This window comes from Anomaloglossus baeobatrachus, chromosome 1 (genome assembly GCF_048569485.1).
Source record: "Anomaloglossus baeobatrachus isolate aAnoBae1 chromosome 1, aAnoBae1.hap1, whole genome shotgun sequence".
Taxonomy (NCBI): Eukaryota; Metazoa; Chordata; class Amphibia; order Anura; family Aromobatidae; genus Anomaloglossus; species Anomaloglossus baeobatrachus.
In genome coordinates, this window is record NC_134353.1 from 936,277,529 (window position 1) to 936,300,748 (window position 23,220).

A 23,220-nucleotide genomic window follows, 5' to 3' on the forward strand; every position below is an offset into this window, starting at 1 on the left:
TTTTTAGTGTTTTTTTTTGTAGTTTAAGTGCCGCCCTTTTCATTCTACCGCCTCAGGTACTGGCCCACAGGTTCCTTAATAGAAACATGTCCCTGACAAAATGAGGCCATAGAAAAACTCAATAGCGTTTCATAGCACATACACTAAATGTTAAAAAAAAGTTTAAAATGTAAAAAATGTGAATCACATGTATTGCTAAAACAGACTATTGTAAAGGCTGCAAAATACAGAATAATCCCCGATATAATATATCTTACAACAAATCCAAGAGGGTCCTTAAAGCCAAAGAACTCAGGGCACAAGATGCCAACAAAAAAACAACCTGCGTAATAACCACAATGCCCAATATCTATTTCTACTATTTGGTTAATTGGACTTTTATGGACACAGAGACACCAATTATGTTTATTTTTTTTTAGTTTATTTTTATTTTATTTTTTGATTGGACTTTTATGAATGCAGAGACACCAATTATGTTTCTTTTTTTAATTTATTTACTTATTTTTTTAATTTTTATTTTATTTTTTATTGGACTCTTATGGATGCAGAGACACCAATTATGTTTAATTTTTATTTATGTTTTATTTTATTTACTTACTTTTTTTAGTTTATTTTTATATCTTATTTTTTATGAATGCAGAGACACCAATTATGTTTATTTTTTTTTATTTACTTATTTTTTTATTTTTATTTTATTTTTTTATTTGACTTTTATGGATGCAGAGACACCAATTATGTTTATTTTTTTTTATTTACTTATTTTTTTATTTTATTTTTATTTTATTTTTTATTTGACTTTTATGGATGCAGAGACACCAATTATGTTTAATTTTTATTTATTTTTTATTTTATTTACTTATTTTTTTAGTTTATTTTTATTTTATTTTTTGATTGGACTTTTATGAATGAAGAGACACCAATTATGTTTTTTTTTTATTCTATTCACTTTTTTTTATTTTAATTTTATTTTTTATTGGACTTTATGGATGCAGAGAGACCAATTATGTTTATTTTTTTTTTTAAATAAATGTATTTTTAATAGAAGGGGAAAGGAGATGCTTACATTTTATGTAGTTCTAAAAAATATGTTTAAACCTTTTCTTTCAAGAACTTTTTTCTTAGTTTTCTTTGGGGACTGCAACATCACATCACTGGTAACCGAGCCATGTAAATGCTGCTGTAAGAAATTGACAGTGGAATTTAAATGTTTAATAGCAGCGATTGGAGCTCTGCTCTAGTTGCTGCTGTTAGACACTAATGCCGGCTATGAAGAAAAAACAAATAGCCAGCACTAAATGTGCACTTCAGCACTGAAAATTCCAACTGTACTTATTATAAAAATTTTGAGATTTTTGGCAAAAAATTGCAATTTCTTGAGCTACCTCGCCACGTCACGGCAAATCTCATTTGAGGCAGTCCTACACTAAAATATTTTTATAAAATGTGCCATACGGCCTCATATATGAATAGTAGAACTGCTCTTAGCAGCACTCACCTGGTCTATTTCAATCCCGTACCCATGACTGAGTCATGGCTGTGGGCGGGACAGGTCCAAGCAAATGCTGCATGAAGTAAATAGCCTGTGGACAAGGCCTGATGACTGAATGTGAACAGTCACCAACCGCCAAAATCTAGACAGATGGAATACATCCCAAATTGGGGTGCATAGCAACTAATGCCGGCTATGTCTACTCTGTGTGGAGAGGGATCAGCTCCTGAGCTCCCGCCACACACCGGGTCCGAGCAATGAGGTACATGGCCTGGTGATGTTTGGGTGGTCTATTGCTGCCAAATATTCTGTACTGTTACAGGGCGGCAGATTGGAGACGGCTTCCAATCTTAACAACCCTCTTGTCATATACGAGCTGGATAGAGATAGAGAAGTTGTGGCCGCTGCCAGCACATACCAAATCTTTACTTTACAATGGTGCAGAAGTTGCCCCTCTTCCATGTCGTTAGTCCCCATGACTATAACAAGGAACAGAGTCTTTCTCCTTATAATGTAGATGTATACAGAATGGAACACTGTACCTTACGCAGTGAGGTCAGGGGGATGGGTGAGTCCTATGGTCACTTCTCTCCACTATACTTCTGCTGCACAAGTTTGCTTTACAACTTATCCTGAACTGTTCTCCACTCCTGGCAGTCTCTGCCCTGAACTGGCAGATCTGTGTAGCTTTACTTTTCTCAGGATGCACAAACTACACTTTCTTCAGCTCCTCTTTGCAGAGAGACGAACCAGACACTTCTTTTCTTTGCAGAGGCAGATACACACTATCTGCTTCCCAGCATCCCTAGGTCAGTGCTGGATACTTCCTGTCTCTTACTGCACCAGATTTGGGGCCTATAAGCTGCGGCCACTACCAGTGGGCTCCTATATACAGCATTCTAACATGCTGTATATAAGAGCCCAGGCCGCTGTGAGAACATAAAAAACACTTTATAATACTTACCTAAACGGTCGGTGCGGTGCAGATTGAGAGGATGGGTGTCTCCGTTCTCCAATACCGTCACCTCCTATTTTGGCCATCTTTGTCCTCCTTCTTCTGAAGCCTGGGTGCATGATGCGTCCCACGTCATGCACACAGGCCGGCATTGAGGTCCTGCACAGGCACACTACAATACTTTGATCTGCCATGCTTACAAGTACAGAGCACCTGAGCATGGTAGTGCCCGCTCATCACTGTTAAGAGTACCGATCACCTGAGCATGGTAGTGCCCGCTCATCACTATTTACAAGCACTGAACAGCCGAGCATGGTAGTGCCCCCTCATCACTAGTATCGAGTACCCGAGCATGGTAGTGCTCACTCATCACTAGTTATGAGTACCGAGCACCTGAGCATTGTAGTGCCCGCTCATCACTAGTTACCAGTACTGAGCACCCGAGCATGGTAGTGCTCGCTCATCACTAGTTACGAGTACAGAGCACCCGAGCATGGTAGTGCCCACTCATCACTAATTACGAGTACTGAGCACCCAAGCATGGTAGTGCCCACTCATCACTAGTTACGAGTACTGAGCACCCGAGCATGGTAGTGCCCACTCATCACTAGTTACGAGTATCGATTACCCGAGCATGGTAGTGCCCAATCATCACTAGTTACGAGTACTGAGCACCCGAGCATGGTAGTGCCCGTGTGACGCCCTGGACCCCAGGGGTCACAGGTAATAACACTTACCACATACACACATACTTCCCACCCCCTGTAGGTCACATACACGTCACCCGAAAGGGAGACCTGATGCCTCCCTCAGGGCCAGTAGAGCACACCAGGTGGGCGGAGTCAGGCGGAAAGACACGCCGACCGAGGAGACTACGGCCCTGAGGCAGGAAGTTCAAGCAGAGTAGTTTGCACAGTGACAGTGAGTGGTAGTGGAGCAGCTGTCAGGGACCCGGGTAGGAGCCTGGGCCCCTTGAAATGTCAGGCAGGCAGACGGTGGTGGCCGCCTGTAGGAGTACCGGTACAGCAACCGGCGGAACCGCGCGGACCGGGCCTGGGTTAGAGCCCGCCGGTCCTGAACCGGGGAGTCAACCGTATACCGGAGCACCAGAAACCGGGTACTCAGACCCCGTCCTAGCTTAGAAGCCACTGAGTATAGGCAAATTGACTGATTGCTGGCTGGACCTCAGGGGTTCATCCACACCCAAAGTCCCCAAAGAAGGCAAAAGCCCACCGAGACCGGGTGAGCACCACCGCCAAGGGCCAAACACCCGACGGGCCAGCGCCTGCGGGCAACCGAGGGCTCCTCCGGCAGCTCAACGCCGGGGAGCGGGCTACCACTGCCCAGGCAGGGGAGCCGAAACACAACAACCAGAGGTGCACGGGAAAGGGGCCACCATCAACCCCACAGGGGACATCAGCAGCCGGCCGCGGGAACCGACCACATCCGAACTTTGGTTTACCAGTGACTCTGAGTGTGAATTAATCGTGAGTACACCAGTGCCATCCGGGCACGACACTGCACCCTGCACCCCGACAACAACATCAGCGCTCCAAGTCCCCCACCGGGCCCCGGGACACACCGCCACTACCCACGGAGGGGCTAACATCTAGGCTGCGGCCGCAACACCGATCCCGGACGAGCCCACCTTCACTCCAGCCGCAGCGGTGGTGCACCCCATCACCACAACCCGTGGGTGGCGTCATGACCCGTTAGACGACCACGCGGCCCTCCCCGGCTGCGCGCCTCGTCCCACCACCACCATCACCACCCCACTGCCTCTCCCCTTAACAGAGCGACGTGGCCCCCTGTCCGGAAGCGCTCGTGCCACCGACAACCCCAGCCCGGACCTCGAGCGGCTCGGCCTAGTGCCCGCTCATCACTAGTTACGAGTACCGAGCACCTGAGCATGGTAGTGCCCGCTCATCACTAGTTACCAGTACTGAGCACCTGAGCATGGTAGTGCCCGCTCATCACTAGTTACGAGTACAGAGCACCCGAGCATGGTAGTGCCCGCTCATCACTAGTTACGAGTACCGAGCACCTGAGCATGGTAGTGCCCGCTCATCACTAGTTACTAGTACTGAGCACCCGAGCATGGTAGTGCCCGCTCATCACTAGTTACCAGTACTGAGCACCTGAGCATGGTAGTGCCCGCTCATCACTAGTTACAAGTACTGAGCACCCGAGCATGGTAGTGCCCGCTCATCACTAGTTACGAGTACTCAGCACCCGAGCATGGTAGTGCCCGCTCATCACTAGTTACCAGTACTGAGCACCTGAGCATGGTAGTGCCCGCTCATCACTAGTTACGAGTACAGAGCACCCGAGCATGGTAGTGCCCGCTCATCACTAGTTACGAGTACCGAGCACCTGAGCATGGTAGTGCCCGCTCATCACTAGTTATTCCGGCAGCATTCTATATCTGCTGGGAATGTGCCTGATTATCAGCTTTATGGCTGAGGTAACATCCCTTATCCTTGAGTCCAATATATCGTTCTCCCTGTGGGTCATCGCTCCTATCTCTGCTATTTATTTCCTATGCTTGTTGGGAAGGTAGTGACCAGATGACTCCTGCACATTTTAATAGCAGCACGCTGCCTAATTGCCTCCCAATGGATCATACTTCTCCCCCTCTGTGCTCAGCCTGTATACTGCTGCCAAGGAGTATACAGAAATCTAGAACACCGCACCGCCTTATGTCATAAGATGGAGAGGTTCAATAAGAAGCGGGAGCTAGGGGGCATCTGCTGGGCAGAGCGTGATACAGAGACATTATATACATCCCCCTCCGGCCCTCACTTTCCTCGTCTTTTTTGTCTTTCATCAGAAAGGGAACTACAGTTTAAATCAGGATCTTGATTTAAATTTTTTCTAAAAGTTTGTCATTTTTTCCCTCTATATCATGATCTTAAACAAAAAAATCTAAATTAGTAATATTTCATTTTTTATACTGGCCACTGGTGCTTTTTTAGACCCATACTTTCTATTCTTTCAGGAAGCGTTTTCAGCAGATTTCCTATCATCAGAGGCAGCTCTATACACAGCTGATAACACAGGTGTCATGTCCGGGTTAAGGAACACCCAGCATGCGGCACAACACAGATGGGAACACCAGGGTAGATGATAACGGAAGGCCCTGGCATTAGAAAGAGGGGGCAACAAGTCCCCTCCTAACACTTACCTGAGGCTGAGCCCTGCGCTTCTCTAACATCCCTAAACGGGTCCTTCCCTCCCATCGCCGTCACATGCCTAGGCCCTTGCTGGCCCATGACTCACCCTGGCTAGTGTGCAGGCCAGAGAGACACTAGTCTTGCTACTACGCTAAGACAACCTGAGGTAGGTAAGACAAACAGATGGGAAAATACACAACTAACAACAATCTTCAAATGCTCCAGCAGGAACTTCCCTGTTGCAACAGTATTAAACTCCTCAGCTTCTCCAGAGACAAGCGCCTTCATCCTAAGCTACTCTGGAGACAGGCTCCTTCAAAGTGGTTAGTATACAGAATATAATCGACACTGGAAGGCAGCCAGGCGTGCGTATATATAGTGGAAGTTCTCTGCCCGAAGTGAAAGAGTCCTTAACCCTTTCAATACTAAAGGAAAGTAAATCCACTCCAATACATGAAAATAGCCAAGTGAGCAGCAACGAGGATCTGCGATCAATTATGTGTTGTGAGCTTCTGATCTCCTAGAGGTCACATCAGGGCATGACACACCCATGATAACAGGATCCACCAATCACCATAAGTGACATCACAGCTGACTCCCTCCCTTTGCACACGCTAATTATATGCTTCAATATAAAAGATAGGGTCGGGATCTGACTATTGTGGCTAATGTACATGTGCAGAAACAGGAAGTTAAAGTCTAAGAAAAATCCCAGTGGCTGGTGTGAAAACTGCAAAATCTCATATTTTTCTTTTTAATACAGATTATGATGTGTAAATAAATAAATAGAAAACATTGCCATAAAGTTTTTAAAATACATTTTACATAAAAACCTGATTTAAATAATAAATAAATTATTTACAAGAGACTTGTGGCCAGATTCAAAATTGCGTTTCCACAAGCTTTGTGCCTGATTGCCCCTCAATTCGTGACTTTTTGATTTGAGACAAATATATCAAATGATTTGTGTCTCTTTTATTTTTTTATTTTTTTTATTTTTTTGGGGGGGCAGTGTGGCTTTTCCAAATGCTTTAGACACATTCATGAAATTAAACTTTAAAAAAAAAAAAAAAAAAGGTTCAAAACTTTACTAGTTTTTGCTTTTATTTTCCATTGTGGTGTATGTCCACTGTTGTCCTATTATTTCGTGATACGGATGTGGGAAGATCATTGTACACACCTGCTGTGCTCCATTAAGATTTACCGTAAATTCTACCGTAATTTATTACTGTGCAAATATGAAAAATCTTTGATAAAAATACAATTATAAAAATCTATTAATTGCTCAAGTGACCACTAGAGGGAGCTCACTGCATATTTATCAATACTGCTCCCTGTTATACAACAGCTTACAGTTAGCTCCTGAGCTCCCTCTAGTGCTGGCAGCAAAAAGACACAATGTTATCATTTAATGTAATGCCTGTTTAGGTAAATTGGAGCAGCAAAAACCTAAGCTCTGACCACAATAAAGTTATATTAGATAAAAATACACAACTTTTGAAGTTTTGATCAGTGGTGGATGGCTGAAATAAAGGGACAGAAGTGCTCAGGTCATCCTGGAGCATGGATAGAGTGTAAAGTCTATGAGTCCATGCAATGCTCTGCTTGTTAGCATCAATTGACAGGTAAATTGGTGAGATCTCCAAACCCTTACCAATCAAAAGTTTAGGCATATGTCTCCACCATGCATACAATTCCCTTACATTTCTATTGTGAGCACCTGCCGCTCCTTATCTTTACTCCTTGTTGGCTTCTGGACTGAGTGGCGCTGCTAACGAACAATTACAAGGCAATTATAAAAATGCCAATATCTCTCAGACCTCATGTAATAAAGTCTTACAGTAGGCGCTGTGTGAGACGGCAGAACAGAGAGGATGCGTCTTATCTGCAGTCGATGCCTTATCTCCTCATTCAGTGTCTAATTATGATATCTGTAATGTGCCGATACAAAGGTTCTTCCTGCAGAAATTGATTTTCTAATACTCAGTGGTGAGAGCGGCCCATGTCTGTTATTCAATCTGCACTTAAATGGCTTGTCCACTCTTGTGTAAGTAAAATGTAAACATGAACATATGGAAAATTCTACAACTTTCTCCCTTTTTCCAGATCTCTGCTTGTTGTCAATATACAGTGCCTACAAGTAGTATTCAACCCCCTGCAGATTTAGCAGGTTTGATAAAATGCAAATAAGTTAGAGCCTGCAAACTTCAAACAAGAGCAGGATTTATTAACAGATGCATAAATCTTACAAACCAACAAGTTATGTTGCTCAGTTAAATTTTTTTATAAATTTTCAACATAAAAGTGTGGGTCAATTATTATTCAACCCCTAGGTTTAATATTTTGTGGAATAACCCTTGTTTGCAATTACAGCTAATAATCGTCTTTTATAAGAACTGATCAGGCCGGCACAGGTCTCTGGAGTTATCTTGGCCCACTCCTCCATGCAGATCTTCTCCAAGTTATCTAGGTTCTTTGGGTGTCTCATGTGGACTTTAATCTTGAGCTCCTTCCACAAGTTTTCAATTGGGTTAAGGTCAGGAGACTGACTAGGCCACTGCAACACCTTGATTTTTTCCCTCTTGAACCAGGCCTTGGTTTTCTTGGCTGTGTGCTTTGGGTCATTGTCTTGTTGGAAGATGAAATGACGACCCATCTTAAGATCCTTGATGGAGGAGCGGAGGTTCTTGGCCAAAATCTCCAGGTAGGCCGTGCTATCCATCTTCCCATGGATGCAGACCAGAAGGCCAGGCCCCTTGGCTGAGAAACAGCCCCACATCATGATGCTGCCACCACCATGCTTGACTGTAGGGATGGTATTCTTGGGGTCGTATGCAGTGCCATCCAGTCTCCAAACGTCACGTGTGTGGTTGGCACCAAAGATCTCGATCTTGGTCTCATCAGACCAGAGAACCTTGAACCAGTCTGTCTCAGAGTCCTCCAAGTGATCATGAGCAAACTGTAGACGAGCCTTGACATGACGCTTTGAAAGTAAAGGTACCTTACGGACTCGTCTGGAACGGAGACCATTGCGGTGGAGTACGTTACTTATGGTATTGACTGAAACCAATGTCCCCACTTCCATGAGATCTTCCCGGAGCTCCTTCCTTGTTGTCCTTGGGTTAGCCTTGACTCTTCGGACAAGCCTGGCCTCGGCACGGGTGGAAACTTTCAAAGGCTGTCCAGGCCGTGGAAGGCTAACAGTAGTTCCATAAGCCTTCCACTTCCGGATGATGCTCCCAACAGTGGAGACAGGTAGGCCCAACTCCTTGGAAAGGGTTTTGTACCCCTTGCCAGCCTTGTGACCCTCCACGATCTTGTCTCTGATGGCCTTGGAATGCTCCTTTGTCTTTCCCATGTTGACCAAGTATGAGTGCTGTTCACAAGTTTGTGTAGGGTCTTAATTAGTCAGAAAAGGCTGGAAAAAGAGATAATTAATCCAAACATGTGAAGCTCATTGTTCTTTGTGCCTGAAATACTTCTTAATACTTTAGGGGAACCAAACAGAATTCTTGTGGTTTGAGGGGTTGAATAATAAATGACCCTCTGAATAAACTTTTCACAATTTAAAAAAAAAAAAAAAAAAAAGAAATAACATTCTTTTTTGCTGCAGTGCATTTCACACTTCCAGGCTGATCTACAGTCCAAATGTCACAATGCCAAGTGAATTCCGAATGTGTAAACCTGCTAAATCTGCAGGGGGTTGAATACTACTTGTAGGCACTTTATATGAACATCCAGGGACTGAAAAACCTGCTCTGTTCATCTGATAAAAGTGGAGGACTTCTTGCAGTGAACCGTTGTAACATTTTTATAAGCTGTAATTGTGCTGGATAGCTACGACCAGGAGAAGTTTTCCGCCTTCTATTGATTGAGAGCAATCTTGGAAATAAGGAGCAATTGAAACATAAAATATAAAAAGGAAAAGTAGGAATGCAAATTATCTTTAAGACAAAAGTAGTGTCATCTATTGGAGATAGCTATGATATAAGTCAATGTCCAGCTATTTAAAGGGGATCTGTCACTTGCCATAAATAAGTAATTTTTTTGGCCTGGTGTAAATACTGCTGTTCTCCTGAATCCTGCGCTGTTTTTCTTTTGTTCCTGCGCCTCTCTGTTCCTGAGATATGGCCCACTCTTCTTTTTACGGAAATGTAGTAAATCGAGTGTGGTCCTGAAAAGATCCTTGTGGGCGTGTACATGATGGCCACGCCCCTTAAGGCTAACATGTCTACATTTATATACAGAAAATAGTAGGCCATATCTCTGGAATGGAGAGGTGCAGGGACAAAAGAAAAGCATCGCCAGATTCAGGATAACAGCGGCATTTACAAAAGATAACGCATTTTATATTTATTGCAAGTGACCCTTTTAATTGGGTCTTCAATAGGTGGCACTCTCTTCAATTTGCATGTTTTTTTAGCCCCATGAACTATAGCTAAGAAGACACCGATAGCTATGATATAAGTCAGTGTCCACCTATGTAAAGGGGATCTGTCACTTGCCATAAATATGTATTTTTTAACTTGGTGTAAATGCTGCTGTTCTCTTGAATCTGACAATGTTTTTCTTTTCTTCCTGCGCCTCACCATTCCTGAGATATGGCCCCTTCTTCCTTTTATGTAAATGTAACAAAATAGGTGTAGTCCAGAGCACTTCCTTGTGGGCGTGTATGACTCGCCCACCCCAGGGCCTTAGGTGACTCGGTGTCAGGCCGGACTAGTCCGGGGTAGTCAGCGGTGGCGAGGCCCGACTCCGTGACCCTGGTGGAGTCAGTTAAATGTGGCGGTATGGGGGGGTAGATGATCGTGTTAAAGTTTATATAAGATTCGTGACACCACCTGTGGTAATTTGGAGCCGCAGCTGCTGGAAGGGACCTCCGGGGCTGATGTTATGGCAGCTAAGGTGTTTCTTGCTCTCCACAGGTAGAGCGGGTACCCCGGGGCAACCTTTGGTGCTTGGTAAAGTCTATGGTGTTGTAGGTGCAGTGCAGGATAAAGCAGACGACACAGGGCTTGCAGTTCAGGTCTTTACTCACTGTTTCTGAGTCCAGGTGCTAGCAAAACCGGTTGCCCACAGTATGCTGGGATCCACTGTCAGGTGCCTCCGCCGATCCCGGGTAGTTCAGAGGTCAATACCGGTGCACCCTTCCTGTGTCTCTCTCCTGACTGTCTTCTTAGCCTTGACTCTACTAGTTGAACTGGTCTCGGCCTCCACCACAGGGCCTGTACAAAGGGGGCTAACCGCAATTGTATCTTGCTCCCTTCACCGGGGATCTGTGGTGGGTTGTGGCCCGGGGCGCTTGCAACCACCCTCGGCCTTCGGTGTTACTTTATGAGGAATTTTCTTTCTTCCCTCTGTCTGGGGACCATCCCCGAACGCAGCCAGATCCCCCCACCCGATCTTCTTGTGGAACAGGCCACGAGCCAAACTGCCCTTCCGTGGCCCTAGAGAAAAAAAACTAGAATTTAAAGGATCGTGTTTGATGCTGCGCTGAAGACCACAATTTCACAAAGTAGTAAAAGATTCTTTTCTTTATTTCCAAAGGTCAAGGCGTTTCAAAGGCATGTTCGCCTTCTTCATCAGGACAAGGAGAATAAAAAAGAACAGCCTAACACATGCTGCTCCCAGAGGAAACATATATACCACTGAAAGAGAGTGGCCACGTATGCAAAGATGACGTCATCTGCCAAATGACTCAGGTACACGTGGAGCAAACAGGAAAGAGTGAAAAAAATGATGAAAATGATGAAATAAAGGAGGCTGCGTAAAGGGGGAAAGGAAAAAAAGAAAGAAAAGAAAGATAAAATGGTTTAACCAAAGAGTTGATATTACATGAAAAAAATGAGAAAAAACAAGAAAAATAAAAAAATAAAAATATGTATATATATATATTTTTATATAGTGAATGCGTCCCATATATGATATAAAAATGGCCTAAAGTGAAAAAGGATGAATTTTTGTGAAATAAAAAGAAGCGTGTGATCAATTTTTATTATAATAATTCTTAAATTAATACTTTTCTTATAAAAAATTTTTTTTGCAGTATAGAAAACGTGAAGATAAACCCTTCATATAAAAAAGGGAATCATAATAAATTTAATATGGGATATGCAGTATACATGTGTAAAAAGACAATCATACCATATCATATATGGGACGCATTCACTATATAAAAATATATATACATATTTTTATTTTTTTATTTTTCTTGTTTTTTCTCATTTTTTTCATGTAATATCAACTCTTCGCTTACACCATTTTATCTTTCTTTTCTTTCTTTTTTTCCTTTCCCCCTTTACGCAGCCTCCTTTATTTCATCATTTTCATCATTTTTTTCACTCTTTCCTGTTTGCTCCACGTGTACCTGAGTCATTTGGCAGAGGACGTCATCTTTGCATACGTGGCCACTCTCTTTCAGTGGTATATATGTTTCCTCTGGGAGCAGCATGTGTTAGGCTGTTCTTTTTTATTCTCCTTGTCCTGATGAGGAAGGCGGACATGCCTTTGAAATGCGTTGACCTTTGGAAATAAAGAAAATAATCTTTTACTACTTTGTGAAATTGTGGTCTTTAGCGCAGCATCAAACCCGATTCTTTAAATTTTAGTTTTTTTTCTCTACGGCTATATCGGGGTTGCAGCTTTCCACACATTTTTTTACATTCATTTGTTTTCTGCTTTATCAGGAGTTGTGCCTGTCACAACCAAAGCAGGTGAGTACCTGTCCTGTTGTTATAGATCCATTTATCATCGTATAAGACCCTATGTGCGCTTTTTTCCACAGTTTTCTCTGACTTCCGTGGCCCTGGAATCCTTTCTCACTTTCTTCAGGTGTCACCTGGGCCTAACTAGACCCCAGGATCCCCACCAGGAACTTCCTTCTGTCACTTTCTCTCCTTCACTCTCCTGAGGTAACTACCTCCCTCTCACAGACTTCCAGACTGCACTGAACTTGAACTTCCTGGTTCCCTTTCTACTCACACTTTCTGACTCCTCCCACACACCCACTGACGAGGACCTTCACTATTGGGACCAGAAATGGGACTTATGGCCCCATGAATACATCTATGGGGGTGGTTGCCACTATCCCTGACCCAGTGTATGCCTACCAATTGGTGTGTGCAAGTTTAGTCTGTGGACCGGCATATGACCTCATTCTTACCCAGGATGGGACATCACACCTCTGGCTGAGGTGCAATATCTCTGTGGCGACGGAAGCCTCAGGGGCGCCACATGTACATGAGGGCCACAACCCTTAAGGCTAACACGTCTAGATTTAAATACAGGGAAAAGGGGGTCATATCTTTGGAACGGAGAGACTCAGGAACAAAAGAAAAACATTGCCGGATTCAGGAAAAGAGTGTCAGTTACACCAAGTAAAACAATTTATATTAATGGCAAGTGACCCTTTTAATTGGGGATGTGAAAGGAAAAGAGGGAATGATCCAGCACAAATCCTCCTTATGTTAAAATATTCGAGTCTTTATTTAAACATCGTTAAAATCATAGTGAAGGCCAAAAAATCACTTAGATGGTAAGGGTACAGTTCATGAAAGCTTTACGCGTTTCGGACTAATAATAAAACCAACAAGTCCTTAATCATAAGTGTCTCATGAAACCAAAAGGCTTTTGGTTTCATGAGACACTTATGATTAAGGACTTGTTGGTTTTATTATTAGTCCGAAACGCGTAAAGCTTTCATGAACTGTACCCTTACCATCTAAGTGATTTTTTGGCCTTCACTATGATTTTAACGATGTTTAAATAAAGACTCGAATATTTTAACATAAGGAGGATTTGTGCTGGATCGTTCCCTCTTTTCCTTTCACATCTTCGTTACCGGTTGGGATAGACCGTTGGATTCCGAGCACCCGCAAGGCTGAACAGTCCGGGCAACAGGTGAGCTGAAGATTCTACCATTTACATATTACCCTTTTAATTGGGCCTTCAGTAGATGGCACTCTCTTCAATTTGCATGTTTATACTATAGCTAAGAAGACACCGATAGCTATGATATAAGTCAATGTCCAGCTATTTAAAGGGGATCTGTCACTTGCCATAAATATGTAATATTTTGGCCTGGTGTAAATGCCACTGTTCTCCTGAATCCAACGATGTTTTTCTTTTCTTCCTGCGCCTCACCATTCCTGAGATATGGCCCCTTCTTCCTTTTATGTAAATGTACCTAAATAGGTGTGGTCCAGAGCACTTTCTTGTGGGCGTGTACATGAGGGCCACACCCCTTAAGGCTAACACGTCTAGATTTAAATACAGGGAAAAGGGGGTCATATCTCTGGAACGGAGAGACTCAGGAACAAAAGAAAAACATTGCCGGATTCAGGAAAACAGCGGCATTTACACCAAGTAAAACAATTTATATTAATGGCAAGTGAGCCTTCAATATTTTGCACTCTTTTATGGAAAATTTTCAATTTTCATGTTTTTTTTAGTATTGCTAAGAAGACACCATATTCGACTGATCCCTTTAAGGAGACCAATTTCCCTCTACTTCAATACCCTTCTGTTTGTATTTCCTTGTGCTGCAATACACAACTTGACCTATAGACAAGAGTGGCGCTCTTTCTGCAATAAGGCATTCATATTGCATTGCTTTTAAGAACAACGGCTCCTTACGTGAGGGGCAAAATCATTAAACATACCTTATTTTCACCACATCGGGTCCCATCGGCTGTAGCATCAAGTTTGGATCTGCACGAATCCCTTACTGAGCACCACAAGGTCTGGCAAACATTCTGCAAACATAAAAATAAATGGAGGCAAACCATGAAGCAAACTATTTGTTTCTCCTGTGGATAGGATATATACAGTATTTCGATTTCTACCATCGGTTTTTAATTTCATGGCTTGTTTCACTTTACAGCCGCCATAAAAGAAGATGAGACATAGCGCGGTATCATTTATTAATCCATTTACGGTATTTATTTATAATCTTCGTGTATTTTAAGGTTGCATTTTGGCCATATTTCGGCATTGTACCTCAGTTCACAGTGCATTCATTATACATATACGAGATTAGATACTGTTGTGTATTGTTTGCTTCGCCGCCTCCCGATTCCCAGGAAATCTGTATTAATAATGGAGGAGGACACCAGTGTTGTTGGTATCAGGAGCCTCATCCATAACGGCTGCAATACTATTACACTAGTTAATCATTATCCCGTGTATCGAGGACTACATATGTTTCCATTATTGTGATTATTTGCCAGGTTTCACGTCTCTAATGGCTGCGCTAATAAGTATGGAAAGCCGCTAATCTGATTAAATTAACTGGCGCCAGCATGTTAAGATGCGTATTACACCACCGTGATCCCCAACAAACCTTTTAGCCTTATCTGGCCTCAGCTTTGATGATTTTTTTTTGTAAAATGTGATAATGAGAAGTAGATGTGTGAGATGAATATTTACAATCCGATAATCCATATGTTGTAAACAGGGTCAGACCTGCCAATCAGAGCAACAGAGGATCCTCCAGAGGGGCCCGGATCTCATACTCTAGTGCTGACGTCCCTCCACTCCTGGCTTCCCACCCTACAGGGCCCGGCTCTCACAAGGCTGCCCAGCTACCCTGCAGTCCTCCACTAGGGTGCTCCTTGCTTCCTCCTCCCGGGCCCTGGCCTCCGGGAGTGCTCCTAGGGCATATACACGTGCCACTACTCTCCTCTTAAAGGGCCATTCCCAGGAAGTGCCTCTCAGACTCTATTGCTGAGAGACACTGAATGCTTAAGGCACTCTCCCTCTAGGGGAGGTGCCTGATCATCAAGGAACATTTAATAAAAGTCTAGGAATTGGGAACACCAGTAAGGAGCAAACAAATTGGGCTCTGAAAAGGTGGATGAACCATTTGTAAAACTGATGGAGTTGAATAGGGGCCCATCAAATAACATAAAAGCTGCTATGAACTATGTAAGACCAAAGTGTCCATGTGCTGTTTTTGACGCCCCCTGCTGTCCTTGCCCAACCCTGGACACTGACTGTACAGAGACCCGAATGGTCCCTGCCACTTTAAACACCTGTCGAATAGAGTAAAACTTATGGACTTACATCCACTAATTGGCAGAAGGTCGCGTTGGGTCCGTACTGTAGCTGGCACTGGTGGTTGACGTCATACAGCACTCCTGGGGCAATCAGCGGGAGCTTAAAATCCTTCTTTGCAGGTAAATCATCAAGACAGGAGCCCCATCCTCGACTGCAAAACAAGAGGAGAACGAAGTCAGAAGCCAAGTCATCAAGCATGGACTCCCCAATCTATAAGATCTAGCAATTTTTACTTCCGGAAAAATGCTCACGTTCCCCATCGACTTCTATTATATTCGGTCATTTTATACTGATTCACTTCTTAGTATTTCACTTTTTTATGTAGAACTGCAAATCCTTTACATCTAAATGATAGCTGCAGTCACCTGCTTCCACCACCAGAGGGAGCTGCACTTTGGGTATACAAGCAGCACTTGAGCTCCATCTAGTGACGGCTGTTCGCATCCAGAATGTTTTATTTTAATCTAAGCCTTTGCTGGGGATTTGGAGATCTAAATAAAAAAAAGAAGCTCAGACATCTATGAGGAAAGTATCACAAAAATAAGAGCAACATTGTAAAAATATTTAGATAAAAACAAACAAAAATGGTGTTAAATAGGGGATCACAGATTTTATGGCTGTGGGGGTGGCCATGGACACATATTAATAACATCAAGGGGTAAACTTAATTACAAGTGACTCACTCTAGGAACCGTGTAATATATTCTTTGCTGCAGGGCGACCATGTCAGTGGCGAGGTGTCATACTGCAGCTGACGGGACATTATGTGCGGCTGTCCCCCGGAAGTTTCACAGTCGTTCCCTTGGCCATCATGTTGGATTCCAAAACTGGATGAAAATTAGTATAGACATTATAGTTCTGATGACAGCTGTAGACCTTATTCACACAAACGTATTAGAATATTAAGGTATCAAAATGCTAATTTTTTTAAAATAAAAAAATGGATCTAAGACAGTCATGTAACATTAAACAAGCATTTATTTTAATTTCTGATCCCTTAAATCCAAGTTTCCAATTTGCACTCAGCTTTGTACATCTATACACCAACTACTGCTGCATGTTACTGAACTGTACAGCAGAAGTTGCCCCAACCACACCCCGTCTGATATCACTTCCTGCTCTGCAGCTATTGGCTGAAACTGCTCCTCACAGACTTCCTGTTGTGCAGCTATTGATTGAAGCTGCTCCTCACAGACTTGCGGCTCCCCACAGACTTCCTGCTTGCTCAGTGACTGGCTGCAGCTGTTCCTCACAGACTTCCTACTCTGCAGATATTGGCTGAAGCTGCTCCTCACAGACTTTCTGCTTCTACAGCTATTGGCTGAAGCTGCTTCTCACAGACTTCCTCTTCTACAGCTATTGGCTGAAGCTGCTCCTCACAGACTTTCTGCTTCTACAGCTATTGGCTGAAGCTGCTCCTCACAGACTTTCTGCTTCTACAGCTATTGACTGAAGCTGCTCCTCACAGACTTTCTGCTTCTACAGCTATTGGCTGAAGCTGCTCCTCACAGACTTTCTGCTTCTACAGCTATTGGCTGAAGCTGCTCCTCACAGACTTTCTGCTTCTACAGCTATTGGCTGAAGCTGCTCCTCACAGACTTTCTGCTTTTACAGCTATTGGCTGAAGCTGCTCCTCACAGACTTTCTGCTTCTACAGCTATTAGATGAAGCTGCTCCTCACAGACTTTCTGCTTCTACAGCTATTAGATGAAGCTGCTCCTCACAGACTTTCTGCTTCTACAGCTATTGGCTGAAGCTGCTCCTCACAGACTTCCTACTCTGCAGATATTGGCTGAATATGCTTCTCACAGACTTCCTCTTCTACAGCTATTGGCTGAAGCTGCTCCTCACAGACTTTCTGCTTCTACAGCTATTGGCTGAAGCTGCTCCTCACAGACTTCCTCTTCTACAGCTATTGGCTGAAGCTGCTCCTCACAGACTTTCTGCTTTTACAGCTATTGGCTGAAGCTACTCCTCACAAGCTTCTGGCTCCCCACAGACTTCCAGCACCTCACAGATTTCCTGCTTGCTTAGTGACTGGCTGAAGCTACTCCTCACAGACTTCCTGCTCTGCAGCTATTGGCTGAAGCTACTCCTCACAGACTTCCTACTCTTCAGCTATTGGCTGAAGCTACTCCTCACAGACTTCCTACTCTGCAGCTATTGGCTGAAGCTACTCCTCACAGACTTCCTGCTCTGCAGCTATTGGCTGAATATGCTCCTCACAGACTTCCTCCTCTACAGCTATTGGCTGAAGCTGCTCCTCACTAACTTCCTGTCTGCCCATTGCACACATTCTGCATATAACACTAGTAATTACTGCTTTTTACTACAATTCTCTATGCTTTTTGGTTCTAGAGGATTTATTTAGAAAGGAGCAAATTTCTCAGAATTGTTCATATTTTGTACAGAGTGCATACTGACAGAACAGGACATTTGTAAGCATCGGTATTATCCAATAGCTGCAAAGCAGGAAGTGATGTCAGATAAAAGGGTGTGGTTTTGGCAACTTCTGCTGCACAGCTCAGTACTTTGCAGCAGAAATTGTAACTTTTTAGGGTATAAGGATCTATATTGTACAGAAAACCACATCAACTTTTATTTGAGGGATCGGAGTGAAAGAATTAGTAGTCGAGGGAGGAAAAAACGAAACGTATGCCTCTGAAACGTCATCAATGACGAGATAGACTCCTCCCTAGTTCTCAGCTGGAGACAAGGATAAGCTGCCTCGTTTTGCTGACCACACCCATTTGGCTATTATCGACAATCGATCATTATTAACAGTGGTTTTCTCAAAGATCAGACCTTTATCTCATATACTTTGTTATACACCCTTATTTACAGGTTATACATTTAGAAAATGTCCGGGAATAACACCTATAAATATCCAGAAAGTCACAGAACTAACTTTTCGCAATCACAAGCAAATGAAGGTTAAATTCCTCCTGATAGAAATGTTTTGATGGAAATTTCCAGCTTATCTGTGAGATTAGTAACACTTTCCTATATTAATAAAATTAGAAGTTGATCTAAATATGAAATGATAAGATCTGTGGATTTATTAGATTATATCCCATTAATGTCCGGAAATATCCGCTATATTTATAGCTGAATGAAAATGACAATGGCCGTCTATTACACCGAATAATTAAGGAACCAAATCAGACATCCGGAAATTTCAGATCATTCCTCGCTATCAATTATTTCCCTCCTAATTTTATAAAAATAAATTATAGAAGGAAATGATGGTATAAAAAAAAGAAGGAAAATGTTGAGGTCTTTGTACAAACTTTAGACATGGCGGCATCAGGACCTGTTCGCATTGCAGATACTGACACTCCGCCTGACGGTTTCTCTGGTGTCTGCCAGTGGGATCAAGAGAGGCAGACTCGGGCGTCTACCTGCTGTGTGCTCAGTCACAGTCAGGCTAGCAAGAGTTAAGCTCTGCTAGTCTGCTTGTTAAGCTCCTTTGATCACATGTTATGAGGAAGCCAATCACATCTGCTCTTCTCCTATTTAAGCTGGATGAAATCTTCTGCCAATGCCAGCTATAGGTTACACTGTGTTGGTCTGTGTCACATATTATCTGGAAAGTGCTGACTTTTGTCTGGAGTAGTTGTAGACTTTACCTGTCGTCTTGTTGCTTCCTCCCTGCTCTTATTTTCCTCTTTATCTTTTATTGTCTTATACCTCTGTAAACGCATGCTGTGTGACAGCGTTTTGGTTTCCCCTGTCTGTCTATTTTGAAGGTTTAATCATACTCTTGTCCCTGGGGGAGTGGGTATCAGTTCAGGGCTGTTCAGGAGCAGGGCCAGAAAAGAGACTCAGGCAACCCCACCTTTAGGGGTATCCCTGAGACTAGGGAAAGCATGGGCCCCCATGACAAAGTCACTGTGACAGGTCACTGTGAAATCAGTCTATTCATCTATCCATCCATCCATCCATCCATCTTTACCTGTGTCCAATCTCATGAGCGATGGTAAAGGCCATAGGAAGACCTGAGTCTTCATTGATGTTGCAGCTTCTGTATGGCTGACACATCCCAGACAGATGGGACAATCCCAGAGTTTCACAGGGGCTGTTTCTGCCTGCACAGATATCCTTCCTAAAAGAAATAATAATAGGGAGTTATGCACTTCATTCTATAATTGGATATTTTAAGGTTTTTGTTTTTTTTTTTTAATTCTTCCTAATTTAATATATTGCTGCTAGTTATTACTGCAGGAAAAAAATAACATCCTCAATTAATATATTCAAACTATAGACTAAATATATAGGTATTGAAACTGTATGTAAAAATATATGAAAACTACTATATAAAAATAAATATAGGAAATAGGAAATAAAATAAAAAGCACATATATATACACACACACACACACACACACACACACACACACACACACACACACACAATATTATTTGTGTGTATTGAAAATTCAGAAAACATAATATATTATATATAAAATGTATTTTATGTATGTTCAATATGTATACAGTATATATATATATATATATATATATATATATATATATATATATATATTTATCTAATATATAAAGCTCAGTGTATGTGTGTATGCATGTGTGTGTGTGTATGTGTGTGTGTGTGTGTATATCTGCTAAAGGAATCCGCACCGTCGCATTTACAATCACGAAATTTTGCACAGACGCCTCATGTGACGCAGGGAACGTCATAGACTATGTTTGGGCCGGAAAATTTAACCCCGTGCTTTCCAGTTACTCTACAACAATCCTGCAGCCATTAAACTGAATGGAGCTGGAAGCTATAGACTATAAATAGCAACTGTCAGTGGTTGCTATAGGAACAAAATAAACTGTTAGTATACGATAGGATAGACGGATAGAGAGAGACAGAAAAAGACAGACAGACATAGAGAAACAGACTGGGAAAGAGACAGCCGGAGAAAGAGACAGCCCTGGAAAGAGACAGCCGCCCAAAGAAACAGAGCGGGAAAGAGATAGAGTGGGAAAGAGACAGACCTGGAGAGAGACAGACCTGGAGAGAGACAAAAATATTTTAGTGTAGGACTGCCTCTAATGAGATTTGCCGTGACGTGGCGAGGCAGCTCAAGAAATTGCAATTTTTTGCCAAAAATCTCAAAATTTTTATAATAAATACAGTTTGGAATGTTTAGTGCTGAAGTGCACATTTGGTGCTGGCTTTTTGTTTTTTCTTCATTGAATTGGTCGGTGGTTGACCTCCACCTTGCTATGCACCCCAATTTGGGATGTATTCCATCTGTCTAGATTTTGGCAGTTGGTGACTGTTCACATTAAGTCATCAGGCCTTGTCCACAGGCTATTTACTTCATGCAGCATTTGCTTGGACCTGTCCCGCCCACAGCCATGACTCAGTCATGGGTACGGGATTGAAATAGACCAGGTGAGTGCTGCTAAGAGCAGTTCTACTATTCATATATGAGGCCGTATGGCACATTTTATAAAAATATTTTAGTGTAGGACTGCCTCTAATGAGATTTGCCGTGACGTGGCGAGGCAGCTCAAGAAATTGCAATTTTTTGCCAAAAATCTCAACATTTTTATAATAAATACAGTTTGGAATGTTTAGTGCTGAAGTGCACATTTAGTGCTGGTTTTTTGTTTTTTCTTCATTGAATTGGTCGGTGGTTGACCTCCACCTTGCTATGCACCCCAATTTGGGATGTATTCCATCTGTCTAGATTTTGGCGGTTGGTGACTGTTCACATTAAGTCATCAGGCTTTGTCCACAGGCTATTTACTTCATGCAGCATTTGCTTGGACCTGTCCCGCCCACAGCCATGACTCAGTCATGGGTACGGGATTGAAATAGACCAGGTGAGTGCTGCTAAGAGCAGTTCTACTATTCATATATGAGGCCGTATGGCACATTTTATAAAAATATTTTAGTGTAGGACTGCCTCTAATGAGATTTGCCGTGACGTGGCGAGGCAGCTCAAGAAATTGCAATTTTTTGCCAAAAATCTCAAAATTTTTATAATAAATACAGTTTGGAATGTTTAGTGCTGAAGTGCACATTTGGTGCTGGTTTTTTGTTTTTTCTTCATTGAATTGGTCGGTGGTTGACCTCCACCTTGCTATGCACCCCAATTTGGGATGTATTCCATCTGTCTAGATTTTGGCGGTTGGTGACTGTTCACATTAAGTCATCAGGCTTTGTCCACAGGCTATTTACTTCATGCAGCATTTGCTTGGACCTGTCCCGCCCACAGCCATGACTCAGTCATGGGTACGGGATTGAAATAGACCAGGTGAGTGCTGCTAAGAGCAGTTCTACTATTCATATATGAGGCCGTATGGCACATTTTATAAAAATATTTTAGTGTAGGACTGCCTCTAATGAGATTTGCCGTGACGTGGCGAGGCAGCTCAAGAAATTGCAATTTTTTGCCAAAAATCTCAAAATTTTTATAATAAATACAGTTTGGAATGTTTAGTGCTGAAGTGCACATTTGGTGCTGGCTTTTTGTTTTTTCTTCTGGAAAGAGACAGACCTGGAAAGAGACAGACCTGGAAAGAGACAGACCTAGAAACATACAGCCGGGCAAAGAGACAGCCAGGCAAAGAGACAGATGGACAAAGAGACAGCCGGGCAAAGAAACAATGAGAGAGAGACAGACAGACACAGAGATTGAGACAGATAGACTGATGCAAATACAGAGAGACAGAAACAGACAGACAAGGAAAGAGACAGACAGCGAGACAAAGACAGAGACTGGGAGAGAGACAGTTACTATCCCGGGCAACGCCCGGGTTCTACAGCTAGTATATATATACAGTGCCTTGCGAAAGTATTCGTCCCCCTTTTATTTTTCAACCTTTTCCCACATTTCAGGCTTCAGACATAAAGACAAAAATGTTAATGTTCTGGTGAAGAATCAACAACAAGTGGACACAATTGTGACGGTGAACGATATTTATTGCTTATTTGAAACTTTTTTAAAAAATAAATAACTGAAAATTGGGGCGTGCAATATTATTCATCCCCTTTAAGTTAATACTTTGTAGCGCCACCTTTTGCTGCGATTACAGTTGCAGTCGCTTGGGGTATGTGTCTATCAGTTTACACATCTAGAGACTGAAATTCTCGCCCATTCTTCCTTTGTAAACAGCTGAAGCTGAGTGAGGTTGGATGGAGGCGTTTGTGAACAGCAGTTTTCAGCTCTTTCCACAGATTCTCGATTGGATTCAGGTCTGGACTGTGACTTGGCCATTCTAACACCTGGATACGTTTATTTGTGAACTATTCCATTGTAGATTTTGCTTTATGCTTGGGATCATTGTCTTGTTGGAAGACAAATCTCCGGCCCAGTCTCAGGTCTTTTGCAGACTCCAACAAGTTTTCTTCAAGAATGGTCCTGTATTTGGCTCCATCCATCTTTCCATCGATTTTAACCATCTTCCCTGTCCCTGCTGAAGAAAAGCAGGCCCAAACCATGATGCTGCCACCACCATGTTTGACAGTGGGGATGGTGTGTTCAGGGTGATGAGCTGTGTTGCTTTTACGCCAAATATATTGTTTG

The 23,220-nt window shown here is 42.8% G+C and overlaps 1 protein-coding gene across 1 annotated transcript in view; it reads right to left on the reverse strand.

The window, feature by feature from the left end:
* ADAMTS12 (ADAM metallopeptidase with thrombospondin type 1 motif 12) overlaps positions 1–23,220 on the reverse strand; it is a 182,468-nt gene that overhangs the window by 155,960 nt on the left and 3,288 nt on the right. Inside the window, exons 2-5 of the mRNA XM_075330036.1 lie at positions 19,629–19,778; positions 16,357–16,500; positions 15,680–15,824; positions 14,278–14,370 (exon numbers count right to left, since the gene is read on the reverse strand). Coding sequence (XP_075186151.1) covers positions 14,278–14,370; positions 15,680–15,824; positions 16,357–16,500; positions 19,629–19,778 — 532 coding nt within the window. The remainder of the gene's footprint in view (positions 1–14,277; positions 14,371–15,679; positions 15,825–16,356; positions 16,501–19,628; positions 19,779–23,220) is intronic.